The sequence below is a fragment of the Alosa pseudoharengus genome, unplaced genomic scaffold, assembly GCF_046254945.1.
Source record: "Alosa pseudoharengus isolate Yale_2024_CS ecotype anadromous, Long Island Sound unplaced genomic scaffold, YU_APseudo_1.1 YU_APseudo_1.1_scf_11, whole genome shotgun sequence".
Taxonomy (NCBI): domain Eukaryota; kingdom Metazoa; phylum Chordata; class Actinopteri; order Clupeiformes; family Clupeidae; genus Alosa; species Alosa pseudoharengus.
This window is the reverse complement of record NW_027468576.1, coordinates 13,026,584-13,040,404: the sequence shown is the minus strand read 5'-3', so window position 1 is coordinate 13,040,404 and position 13,821 is coordinate 13,026,584. Positions and strand designations below refer to the sequence as shown.

General features: G+C 42.9%; 1 protein-coding gene across 1 annotated transcript in view; it reads right to left on the bottom strand.

Moving 5' to 3' along the window:
* The window catches only part of LOC143117500 (uncharacterized), a 29,616-nt gene extending 21,019 nt beyond the window's left edge, over positions 1–8,597 (bottom strand). Inside the window, exons 1-6 of the mRNA XM_076279247.1 lie at positions 8,460–8,597; positions 5,615–5,740; positions 5,137–5,292; positions 4,912–5,050; positions 4,615–4,784; positions 3,961–4,095 (exon numbers count right to left, since the gene is read on the bottom strand). Of these exons, the coding sequence (XP_076135362.1) occupies positions 3,961–4,095; positions 4,615–4,784; positions 4,912–5,050; positions 5,137–5,292; positions 5,615–5,740; positions 8,460–8,522 (789 nt within the window). The 5' untranslated portion in view covers positions 8,523–8,597. The remainder of the gene's footprint in view (positions 1–3,960; positions 4,096–4,614; positions 4,785–4,911; positions 5,051–5,136; positions 5,293–5,614; positions 5,741–8,459) is intronic.
* Between the last annotated feature and the right edge of the window lie 5,224 nt (positions 8,598–13,821).

The window sequence follows — 13,821 nt, the reverse complement described above, 5'->3', positions numbered from 1 at the left end:
GGAAACTTGTCATGTGTTTGAGTCTTTACGTCCTGACCCTTCAACTTGCAGGTGATGATGAACTGCTTGAAAAGGCAAGACGTTTGTCAGACCATTATAGCAGGGACATTGCACCGACATTCCCAACACAACTCCTCTCATTCAGGTCTTGCTTTAAAGCAGAGATTTCACAGAAGTCATCTATTTTTCAACTTGCCAAAATGCTGGTGGTAGATTATGACAGTGTAACATCCACATTCGGGGAGGTGTGTACTGCTCTCATGTTGTTTCTGACATTGCCTGTGACTGTGGCAACAGCTGAGCGATCTTTTTCCAAACTCAAACGTATTAAGACCTACCTAAGGAGCAGCATGGGGCAGGAGAGGCTCAGTGGGTTAGCTATCCTGTCCATTGAAAATACGAGATCCAGCATTAAATATTGGGAACATCATTGACGATTTTGCACAACGAAAGATGGCCTTCTTCTAATGGCCTAATTCACGCATATTGGGGATTGTATGCATATGAATTATTTTATTTGGTTTCTACACGGTTAAATAAGTTAGGCTACATTAAGTTTTGTTTCTGCGCAGTGCGAGGTTATAAGCAAGCAATCGACGCTTGCAGTTTCAGCAGAGGGTTGAAGAGGCGCATTGAGCGCATTGAGTGTTCCCATAATTCAATGCGAGTTGATGTTAATGCAGTAGCCTAATATTAGATTACCCTGGCCTGCAGGCTGTTAATAAAATAATTGTTAATGTTTTCACATGTAATAGGTCCTATGTAGTCGTGTGTTTTTTATTTGAAATTGTAATCTGTAACTACTAAACTACTTCGGTGCCTCAGGCCCTTTGCATAAACAATTGAAGTCACCCTTAATGTGTATTGCATGTATCAGAGCTAATTCATCCTGGGCCGAAATATGCCGGTATGGGGCCCGCGTAGTGCTTTCGCACCTGGGCCCACCATGGACTTGTTACGCCACTGGATGGAGGTGAGTGTTGCGCTGGTATTGAGGGGGAGGGGGAGGGGGTGTGAGGGTGGGGGCTGGGGGGTGGTGGACAGACCACCGCCATTGGAGCTGGAGCAGGGCAGTCAAACCTGTTGTAGAAGTGGTTCAACTGGTTCGCCCTGTCCAGGTCCCCCTCCACAGAGCTGCTGTTCTTCTTCAGGCCAGTGATAACCTTCATGCAGTCCCATGTCTCCTTCAAGTTGTTTTCCTGCAGCTTCTGTTCCACCTTCTTTCTGTAATCCTCCTTAGCTTCCTTCAGCTTGAATTTTAGTTCCCCTTGCACGCGCCTCAGCTCTGCCATGTCCCCCTCTCTGAACGCCATCTTTTTTTTGTTGAGAAGGGTCTTGACATTGCTGGTTATCCAAGGCTTGTTGCTGGGAAAGCAGCGTACAGTTCTGGTGGGAACAACAATGTCCATGCAGAAGTTCAGGTAGTCAGTTGTGCACTGTGTGACCTCCTCCAAGTCCTCTCCATTCTGTAACACACTCCAGTCAGTACACTCGAAGCAGTCTTTCAGAGCCTCATCCACTTCGGGTGTCCACTTCCTGAAGGTGCGTGTGGGAACTGGTAGCCTCTGTACTTTGGGCTTGTACATTGGCTGGAGATGAATGAGGTTGTGGTCTGACTTTCCCAGTGGGGGGAGGGGGTTTGCACTGTATGCATGCAACAGGTCTATTGTCCTGTTTTTCCTTGTAGGGCAGTCAACATACTGGTAAACATTTGTGAGTGTGGAATCCAGTGTTATGTGATTGAAGTCACCAGAGATCACAAAAAAGGCGTCAGTATGTTGGGTTTGAAGCCTTGCGATTGTGGAGTGGATGACGCTGTATCCGGAAGAGCTCGAGGTGGAACGTAAACACAGACAGCAATTGCGTGCGAGAACTCCCTCGGCATGTAGTACGGACGGAGACTAACCGCTAATAACTCCACATCCTTACAGCATACAGTCTCCTTTACTGTTACATGTCCGGGATTGCACCATCTATTGTTAATGTACAGCACCAGTCCGCCTCCCTTCTTTTTGCCAGAAAGTTTACAGTCTCTGTCCAAACGAGCTACACTGAAGCCAGGCAGCTCAACGTTAGAAGTGGGGATATGGCTTGTTAGCCACATCTCCGTGAAGCATAACAAACTACATTCCCTGTACAACTTCTGGTTTCTTACCAGGGCATCCAGTTCGTCAGTGTTATTAGCCAGTGAGTTCACGTTTCCCATCACAATCGATGGAACTGAGGGCTTGTATCTCTTCTTCTCCCGACGCCTCGTCTTCACTTTTACTCCCGCTCTGCAACCCCGAAAGCACCACAGTTCCTCTGGAATGTTGTCGCGAACACAGCCAGCATTCCATCGTAGTGCGATCAGCTGGTTCCTTGTGTACACAAGCTTGCTGTCGCTGGAGCGTTGTAATATGTCCGTATCCATAGGATAGAATAAAAACAGTCCTCAAAGTGTGTAATCCAAAAAGTTGCGAAGTAAAAAGTAAACAAAAAGTAGACAAAAGACGTAGAAACAAACACTAAGACACGGAGCTGCTTAGTAGGCTGCCACACCTGACGGCGCCGGAACCGGAATCATTTATCACTCTGCCACAATGCTGCTGCTACTACTACTCTGTCAGAAGGTTACGCTAGGACTATGTAAATATACAACACAACTACCTCTATTTTTTTGATATATGTCCTATATTTCTATATTTTGATATATGTTCTATATTTCAGTCTCGCACTTTAATTTAATGTTTATTGTCTATGGCTATGTCTATGTCTAAAGTATGTCTATGTCTGTATTTATAGTATGTCTATGTCTGCATGGGAAAGTAAGAAACGAAATTTCAATTCTTTGTATGACCAGTGCATGTAAAGAAATTGACAAAAAAAAGCCGACTTGACTTGACTTGATGGCTCTAACACCATTGTCAAGTTTGCAGACGACACTACGGTGATTGGTCTCATCAGCAACAATGATGAAACGGCCTACAGGGAGGAGGTCCAGCACCTTACATCGTGCACTGACAACCTGGCTCTCAACACCAAAAAGACCAAAGAGCTCATTTTGGACTTCAGGAAGTCTAAAGGCACACACACCTCCATTCTCATCAACGGGAGGAGGAGCGTGTCTCCAGCTTGAAGTTCCTGGGTGTCCACATCTCTGAGGACCTCTCTTGGACCCTCAACAACACCCCACCACCCCCCGATGCCTCCTTGCCTGTGCCTGTTGAGGTGTCCACAACTTGGCAACCTTGACAGGGACAACAAGGAGGCGGACATCCCCAGCAACGTACCTGCCCCCCGGACAGTTTGCATTACCCTCATCTCACCCACATAGTGTTATTTATTTACAAATGTACACACTGTAATTACACTTATCGATCCTGCACATACACTTATTCTTAATACTCTTATAATGTTACTATATCTGCACTACAATGGTACTGTTACACTGCACATAGCTGTACATACAGTACTGTACATATCTGTCTATATGGTTCATACTGAATATCCATATTTATTCTGTTTTATATTATATTATATTATATTATATATTATATTCTGTTAATAGACTGCATATATCTATATTATTCTTACTACTATTATATTGTTACTGCTACTACATTGCACATATCTGTACATGTTGTTCATACATTGTTCATATCACAGCCATATGTATTCTGCTCTTATAAAGTAACTGCTAATACACTGCACATATTTATATCTAATTTATATTACTCTAAACCACCTTCTGTAAACCAACTGCATACTACTGTCTATACTGCACTACATTTCTTTACCTGCCTATGCACCACCTTGCACTTTTCTGCTTTTTTGCACTTCTGGTTAGACGCAAACTGCATTTTGTTGGCTTTGTACTTGTACTCTGCACAATGACAATAAAGTTGAATCTACAAGAATCTAATCTATACTGTATGTCGTCATTATTCTTTCCTTTTCCACATGCATCTGTCCTCTCACCAAGTCCTTCTCCAGCGTAGGGACATTGTCGTTGATGTCTCGGACCTCTATGCGTACCGTCCCAGTTCCTGTGTTTCCACCTGGAGCTCCAAAACCATCCACTCCCTGGATAACGACTGTGTACAAATCAATGACCTGGAAAGGCCATATTGTCAGTTCATATTCATACTGTCATATTGTCATTCATATTGTCAGTCACTGATTTGATGGGTGGTCTTTATGAGATATCTCTTGGGGAACTGGAATTTTTCCCGCAGAACTGCACTGTCGTAAACAGATTTACTGACCCCATTCCTGCAGAACATCCCCTGATGGCTGCTGCCAAACGGGGACAGCCGTGGCCTACTGGTTCGCACTTCGGACCTGTAACCGGAGGGTTGCTGGTTTGAACCCCGACCAGTAGGCACGGCTGAAGTGCCCTTGAGCACGGCACCTAACCCCTCACTGCTCCCCGAGCGCCGCTGTTGATGCAAGCAGCTCACTGCGCCGGGATTAGTGTGTGCTTCACCTCACTGTATGTACACGTGCTGTGCGTGTTTCACTAATTCACGGATTGGGATAAATGCAGAGACCAAATTTCCCTCACGGGATCAAAAGAGTATATATACTTACTTATACTTAATTGTGTCCTTAGTGTGTTTAGCTCGTTCTTACCTCTCGGTCCAAGATGGGTTTCTTCACAGTGATTGCTCCGGTCATTTTATCAATAGCGAACACATGCTCCGACCCTGCAGGTTCTTGACTCAGGATGCTGTAGGCAATCTGTGAGTTGAGGGTTCCTTCCTCGTCAGCGTCCATGGCCGTCATTGTCGCAACATAGGTGCCTGGAGCGTTCAGTATGAGTCATGTGGTAAGTGCACCATCAATGACACACCGGGATGGGTGAGAAATCAAGCATTTTGAAGAACTGTACATGTATTTTAAGATTTAAGAGCAATGAATCCTTCTTACCGACTTGCCTGCATTCTCTTACTGATGCTGATAGGGGCTGAAATACAGGTGGATTGTCATTTTGATCTAGGACCGTGATCTTTAAATCAATCTTATTTTCTGCCAAGGACCCATCAGGCAACCTTGCATATGCTGTCAGCTATGGGAGGGAAAAAAACATGTTACTTTCTCCTTTCTTCTAGTAACTGGTATAAAAAGGTTACCTTAAAATCATAAACAACTTACATCAAACTGCTTATATTCTTCTCTGTCCAGAATTCCTGTGACTGTAACATAGCCGGTGTCTTGGTTTACAATGAAGAGGTTTACTGGTGGTTGGTCTGCCCCTATTCCAGACAAGCTGTACTTAACACGGTTTTTCGAGTCCAAGTCTGAGCGAATCTGGTGAAAATTTAGTTTTAATGGTTCTGATGTTTAGTGGTTCTGATGTTTTCAATAGAGATATTGTTGTTTTGGCCCTGTTGTCTCAACTGATCACAAACAATGTTGGCAACCAACACCCATGTGTATACAGACATTCATATATGGTTGACTAATGACTAGGTAGTAGACTAATTAATTTATACATTCACAGGGACAAAATTGATCATTTTCAATATTGTATGCAATTGAAATATATTGTAACAGGCACCAAAGTCACAACACAGACAGGTTGCCTCACAAAGGAAAGCCCCCATACAAATTCTAGCTCAAGAGTCCTTACTTTCGCAATATACTCTTTGTGGGTGTGGTCAACATTCTCCATCAGTTTGGTTGGAGGGATGATCCATTCTCTCTTCTGCCGCCGGAGTGTGGCATTCTTCCCAGCTATTGCTTCTACTCTGAAAACCTTCAGGGGTGAAACAGATGTGCTTGTCATTTATAATGTCTGTCACCAGTAGGCAGTAATTCTTAGACTATTTTGGTCCAAGATGGGTCTTGAATAAGTTCTTTTAAAAGTATATATTTTGGGAGCTTTTTGCAATAATGCATTTTAATGGAGCATATTGTCCATATGTATATAGTACTTGAGTGATTTGTTAAAACAAGGATAATCTTGTCTGCAAAGTGCAGGTACACGTTTGTTTTCATTCGATTCAGCATGGCCACACCTGTTCCAGGTGTGTGTGTGTTCATGCTGGAATGCTGATTTAGTATTTCTGTGTTCACATGTTTGTGGAGATTGTGTGTGTGTGTCCCTTTTCTTTCCCAACAGTGCCTCAATCATGAGGTTTTTATACCCATGTTGCACATGTGAAAGAAAGAAAATCTGTACTGTTAGCCAGATTGTAGTGTAAATCAGATTGGATGAATTCAAAATAAAGTTATGTAATGTTGGATTCTACTGTGGTTGGTCAAATGCATGTGTTGTATATACCTACAGACATGTGATATTATGCTGGTGTGTACCTGTGTCACAGTTCAAGATGAAATCTTTCTTTACTGAGAGAGAATGATTCACCGGCTGTCAGAAATATTACTGGCACTTGTGCTGAAGAGAAGATCATGTTTTCGTAAGGCAGACTCATCATCAGTAGCCTATATATAAATACCCTCGTCTGCCTGTCTGAATGCGGTGCTCAGTCAGTGTATCTGGACAATACAATAACCACAGTGTGTTCACACATACTGCATGGGCTTTACATATATAACATCACAGTGCTGTTGGACTGGACCTGCTGAAGTTGCAGTCCCACCAGCCTCTGCCAACTCAAAACATTCAGTTCCTATTTACTTTCGCCTTGTCACCATTTTCTTTGGAGAAGTCACTGATCCATGAGCTCTGTGATCATGATTCAACTGCATAAACAGACAGGTGTAGCCTAACTTTAAACAGTGTGCACTACTTTTTTTCATTCATTTATTCAACTTTTATTCTTGGAGGTTCATTGAGGGTAGTCCTCATTTTCAGTGAAGCCAATATACTACTTGCCAGTTATTTTCAAAACAACAAGCCAATTACTGTAAAGTGTGTGTGCGAGTTGGTGGTTAGTGATTAATCTTTTCTCCGTCAGAAGTCATCAGTTCATCATGCTTGCCGGCCAACAAAATGTTGGCATGTCATGAATCTTCCAGGAAATGGGTGCAGACAGGCAGAGGGAACAATTTGTCCATATGTGCGGGTGGTTTTTTGTCAGGCATCGACCAACTTAAAGGAGTATTCCGGCAATTTTTCACATAAATCTCTGTTTCTCGAAGTTACAGAGTACTGTTAAAAAAATGAAAACAATCAGTTCTACCTAGCTTGGGTTGCTGCAGCCAGGCAGCTACAGAGCTACAATCTGGGGGCATGTTCATGAGCCCCCATGTTCATGCCCCCAGAGTGTAGCACTGTACCTGCCTGCTAGCTGTAGCTGTTGTCTCCCTATATACGCAACAGTCTTCAACAACATGCCAAAGGGACATCCATCGGGGAAAAAAACAATATCAAGCAAATGAAACAACAAAAAGAATAAAATTCTTTTTTTTATCAGACATTGAGGAAATTAAACGCATGTGACTGGGTTGCCCAGATTTTAATTAAATAATTGAAGACCACTCTTTAACTCATCTCTTACTGATTAAGCTGATGGTGATGGGAAAAAATATTCATAAAGACTAGAAAAGATCTTGCGTCAAACAGACCCCCATTCATAGATGTGTGCTATTTGTGTAAAACGGTTTTTAAAGCTTTAAAAGCTTTACATTTGCTTAGAGCAATAGACCCCTGCTCTCTGAGGAGTCCCCCCCCACTGGTGACTGAGTCTGGGCCAGCTATGACTGTATGTTGGGATATGACTTCTGCCTGCAGGCCATTCCTGCTATCATTGATCTCCCTGGCAGACCAGGGTTAGAGTTGAGGCAGATTGTGAGAACACAATCTCCCACACTCGCGCCTAACCCTCACACACTCTGTCACTTACAACCTCTTATACACACACACACACACACACCTCAGTGACATTATACACATGGCTACTATATTTCACAGGCCTGTAATAGATATTAAACATATATGCTATTATTCTAGCCATAGATATTAATCATATATATATATATTATTATGGTGTGCAGGCAGCATATATTTAACAAACATAAATCATATGTTTGGATGAATGTACAAAACTGGTGCTAAAGCAAGAACTGCTTGGGAGGTTGTGCCAATAGCGTCTCACATTGTTATCCTACAGTTTTTGTAAATAATATAAAGGGCATCCAAACCAAAAGCCTTTTTGATTCTACCATCTGTTAATGTTCATACGGATGAGTGGCTAACAGCAAGTGCATTTGTGTCCCTGGGGTTAACCACATGTAACCAGAGCCAGAAATTCAGATTAGATGTCTGTTTGTAGATGGTGGACCACGTGCAGAAAAGCATACTGCTTAGAATGCACATGATGACACAGAAACTTTCCCAAAGTAAAGAAAGTGAATCCAGGATGTCTACTAAGTCTCCTCTGCAAAAGCCAGTGCAGTTCAGACAGGAGGCCATAATTCACCAACTCACAAATATGCACAAAACACATAGCTTGCACGCATTCTCTCTGCCACAAAACACCGACACACTGTTATGGAAGGAAGGGACTCACCACAGTCAGGCTCAGGCTCAACAGCAGGAGACGGCAAATCCCAGCAAGCCCACATGGAGCCATGGCAGCCTAAGGCAGAGCTCTGGGCAAAGGTGTCTAACTCTCTCTCTCCCTCTTTCCCTGCTTTCTGGTTGTTTCTTTGCTCTTCTGTGTGTCTGTATGTTTTTTTTTGGGGGGGGGGGGGTTTCAGGAGGGGCTGCATATGAACACACCCTAGTGTGAAAAACATTTGTATGTGTGTGGGGTGGGTGTTCTCTGCAGACACCCAGTGACACACCCTCTTCAGCCGCTCTCACACACCCACTGGCCCATCCCACTCCTCCGTTCTCTTTACCTTTCTCTCTCCCTCCCTCCTCTCCTCTCTCTCCTTTCACTTTCCCTCCTTCTCTTTTCCATCTATCTCTCTATCTCTGTTGTTGACTTTTGAAACCTCCACTGTCATCACATGCTGACTGATAATCATAACTGAGTTGTCTGACAGGATAGCAACAGGAGCGTGAGCAGGGCGTGAGAGTAGAAATTAGTTTTAACACAGTTATTCTGTATATGTATTTTTCCCTTTTGCATTAGTGTACCCATGTTTGTCCATGAATTTCAAAACATTCTTTTGGGTGTGTTTTGTTTGTGGTTGATTGATAAGTAAAAATATTCATGTCATTCTGAAAGTATGCTCATTTTACAGCAACGGTTCAAACGTGTCTAATATTTTTGAAAAGTAGGCCTACTTCATATTCATTTGTGTATGTGTGAGAGAGTGAGATAACTTGTGTATGTGTGAGAGAGTGAGATAACTTGTATGGGTATGCATGTCAGTTTTTGTTGTCTTATGTTATACGTGTGTGTGTGTGTGTTGGTGGGGGGATTAGGGGTGTGTGTGTGACAGTTAAAGAGAGAACATATATGGGTATGTATGTGAGTTTTTGTTGTCTTATGTGTTACATACGTGTGTGTGTGTGTGTTGGTGGGGGGGGACTAAGTGTTTGTGTGTTTTGTTTGAATCACATGCCTTAGGCACTGAACCTGGCAGCAGCAGAGAGAAGACAAAAGACACAAGAACAGTGTGTGCTCTCTGAGAGACTGACTGGCACAGAACGTGTTGATACTACTACTAGACTTTGACCGGCTCAGCACGTTGTGCACTCCTCCCCTCCCTCTTCTCTTCTGCTCCCATTGCAATGGCTCCAGACCCCCCCCTTCCACCTCTTGTCCTTTCTCCTCTCCTTTGCTCCTTTCTTCTAGCCTTTCCAGAGGCACAGCAAAGCCAGCCAAATACCATGGGCCATAAATCAGCCCCCGCCTACCCAACCTTTAATAGTCAGCCTATGGTCTCTCACATGGCTGTGTTTGCTCTAGTTCTCCACCACTACCACTTCCTTTCCTTTAGTCTTCCCTTCTGTGTTATCTTATCCCTTCTCTGTGTTACTATGCAAACAACAACATGAATGTTTGCCATTCATATTTGATGCGGTGGCATTTGTAGATAACACAGGGGTGTACAGCTAGACTGTTTGTGCAGGAACTTGACTTAAATATTGTGTGTATTGTGAATGGGAGGAATAGTGAAAGGGCATGAATGTACTTTGTGTCCAAACAGACACACTTATGCTGATGATACACAAGGCAAATTTTTTGAGCAATGTTGCTGGGCAAGTATTCTAAATATTGTGGTTCTGGCAAGTTCCATTGATCAATATATTTTTTCTAAAGAACTTCAACCATCAGTAGGCAACTTTTCTAGCCTAGAAATCTAGACGCACCCTAGCGGCGGCAAATTAATTTGCTCAGCCTGTACGTCTAGTATCGAACCATAGGAATTTCTATTGGCTTAACACCGTGGATGTTCTCCAATCACAGCGCTCTATTTCGTTAGAGAGTCTTAAGGCGGGCTTAACAGGATAACGACATCCTGCGACGGTGAACAACAAGGAAGGTGGCTATGGCGAACGAAGAGCGGTTGTTTGAATCGGCGTTGGCGTCAACTTTGGAGGAGTTGGATTTGTGCTTTTCTTTGAAAGTAGAGCAACACAATGCACTTAAGTGATTCCTTTCGAAGAAGGATGTATTTGCCGTTTTGCCGACCGGATACGGATATGGTCGTAGCGCTGGCCTATTGCAGGCCAGAGGCAGTTTGAAAGACAATTCTCTGCCCGCCCCTTGGATTAAGCAGGTGAATGATTCGATTCCAGACTATACATTTCAATGATATAGGATGGCCCGCCAGGCTACAACTTTTCATGATCATCCAATCAGAACATTTCATGGAGCTGGTTATGTGGCTGCCCAGCAACACTGCTTAAAAAACAATTGGGTTTCATGGGTGTTTGATCAAAAATGTGTGTGTCTGTAAGAGAACACAGGTGTGTCTGAAGGGAACACACACGTCACGTTTGTGATCACAGCAATGTATTTGCTTTTAAAACTTGCCTTCGTCTTTGTAGTGTTGGATGCATTGACACTATCACCTGTGTGTGTGTGTGTGTGTGTGTGTGTGTGTATATATATATATATATATATATATATAAAATATATATACATATATATATATATATATATATAAAATATATATACAGGTGATAGTGTCAATGCATCCAACACTATATATATGCTATCACCGTTGTCCCAGTAGGGGGCACTCCTTACCAAGCCATATCTCTGTCAGGTCACATGGTGTGAGTTTCCCAGAGATCTCCAGGAATGTCAGGAATTCTGCTGCTGATGAACTCTCTGTATCTGTGGTCATTTCTGGTTGGGCAACTCTCAGAGTAAAACATTGCTTTTGTTGTTTGTTTAACACTCACAATGTCTGTTATGTTTTGTGATATTCTTTCAGGGATGAGCACTTTTCTGACAAACAGAAAAAGTACCCTTGAGAGACTGAAAACAGATACAGACTCCTTTGCTGGTGCTTGCACACTGCCCCAACAAACACTAAAGAACTGCCAACTTTAGAATGGTGGGGTTTATTGGGCGTTGTCTGCTCCCCTTGGGAAAAAAAAACATCTATTCAAAGCTAGCTTTCTATTGAAGATCCCCCTGCAGTTTTTATAGAGACCTATGGATAAAAGTGTCTGCTAAATTAATACTGTAGATGTAAATGGCTGTAAATCACAGCTGTGGCGATATCCTTTACCAACACCACTCTCACTTGTGCCATATTACTTAATTATCTACATCTGAGATTGAGAAGGGTCTTTGAGACTCAAAAACCTCTCCCATAAGACACATTCTCAGACACGTTCAGCCATTCCAACCCCCACTCATCCACTACCTGACACTCATGCATTCACAAGTTCACTCACACATTCTCGCCCATACATGCCTATTCATTCCACCCATTCTGTAGGAGGCAGAGCTTTCTGCTACTGCGCATACCTCTTTAGTGCTTCCCATAGTTAGGTATGGTGCGGTGTGGAACTTCAACCACCTCAGGGTTTTTTGGAATGGACCACGCTGCTGTGTCGTCGTGTGACTGGCACCCCAGTCATGCGTGCGATGGTGGTCACTGACCATACCTGCACTGGTGCTGATGGTGCATTCAGAGCACCTCGGAATGACAAGGACCGCCCCCATGGCTACTTTGTTTTTCCGACAGCAAGTGTTCATGTGCTTTGCCGTCGAAATGTGTGACAAACACGGATGCCACAACAAAGGTTAAAACATACACTCACTAATCCTAAACAAACAACTGTATTTGCTTAAAATATAGTGTAAGACGCTCGTGAAAGAAAGATATGCAGCTTTCAAGTGACAAAAACGGCAAATTCCCAAGTTCACATTAAAACTGTTGGACATGAAAGGCCACATGGACTACAAACGAGCTACAACGTGACAACAAAAGTGATGACGAGCCCCTAACTGGGCAACTCTGTTCTAAAAATCTAGCCCCAGTTTCTGACCTCTGACTCACACATTACGTGACGTGAATGACGCGAAATGATGATGTTTTCACTCGGAGAAAGGTTTTTACGAAGCCCATGAACGCTAGGTATCTACCCCCCACCATGCCTTAGCTATGCTGCTATAGCATAGCGCTGTCATGGACTTTTCATGTGTCACGCCGTACAACCCCTCTTCTCTCCCCCTCCCTATCTCTCTCTCAACTCTCCTTCCTACCTCTTCTCTCTGTCTTGCTGTTCAACTCCCTCTTCTCTGCCTCTCTCTCTCAACTCTTCCTCTCTTGCCTTTTCTCTCTTTAGTACACTATATAGTGATATACTTAACCATAACCATCATGACTTATAATAATACTAACTCACTCTATATATCTTTCTTCCCTCCAAACCATTACCAGTGATCAGCCATCCTTGTGTTTGACCCTCATCTCACCTGAAGTCCCATCCCTGTGACTGCCCTACCATCGCCTGCTGCTGTCCCCTTACCCGGACTCCTGGCCCGCGCAGCCTAGTGACCCACTACTTGTCCTACGACAACTCCTAATCCCTATGGACAATTAATTCCCAACACTGGAACTATTTGAACTCTCTGACACTAAATAGGATTCATGCATTATCATACTGGATATGTAACCATCCCACCTCTTTGTAACATATACCTCAGGTGGCTTTAAACACCATGTTCTATTCTTTACACCCAACTAACCTCACTTATCATGTATACAGACCTTGCTGCCATGTAACTGACCCTAGGCAGATGGGTCAGGCCCTTGAGTTGTGGATCTGCTCAAAGTTTCTTCCTATATGTATCTCCAATTCTAGGGAGTTTTTCCTCGCCCCTGTCACTCATGGGCTCTCTCTGATTTTATTTTAACACTCTTTAAAGCGCCATGAGACATGTGTAATGTTTTGGCGCTCTATAAGTGATATTAAATTTAAATTTAAATTGAATTCTCCCACCTCACTCTATCATTGTAGGCCCTGTACTCAGCCGCTGCCAGGAGTTGGCTCTTAATATTTACTCAGTACAGAGAGTAAAGAATTTTAACAGATCACTCAATCAATACATCAATCAAGTACACAATCAACACAACATTGATTTACCCGTATTTATATGAAATGTGACTTCTAAAATACATCAAACAATCGTAATATTTTGTACATGATTTTATAGATCCATTATTTTTATGTATAATTAGTTTAAAAAGGCAAAATCATATTGTTGTCACCAAACACCAACCACTTCACCTTCAAATGTACAGCATAACAAATGTATCCTCTTCTTTAGAAATATCTTGGATTGCGCTGTTACACATGTAATCTCAGACAATAGGCTTGTTAGTGTGCTCTGTGTCAATAGGTATTACTTAACATGTCTTGTTTGGTTATTTTAATACCTTATTTGTCCATAACAGTAACTACTTCAGGTCTTCTCAAGACCTTGTGATTCAACCCCATTTCCAAAAAAG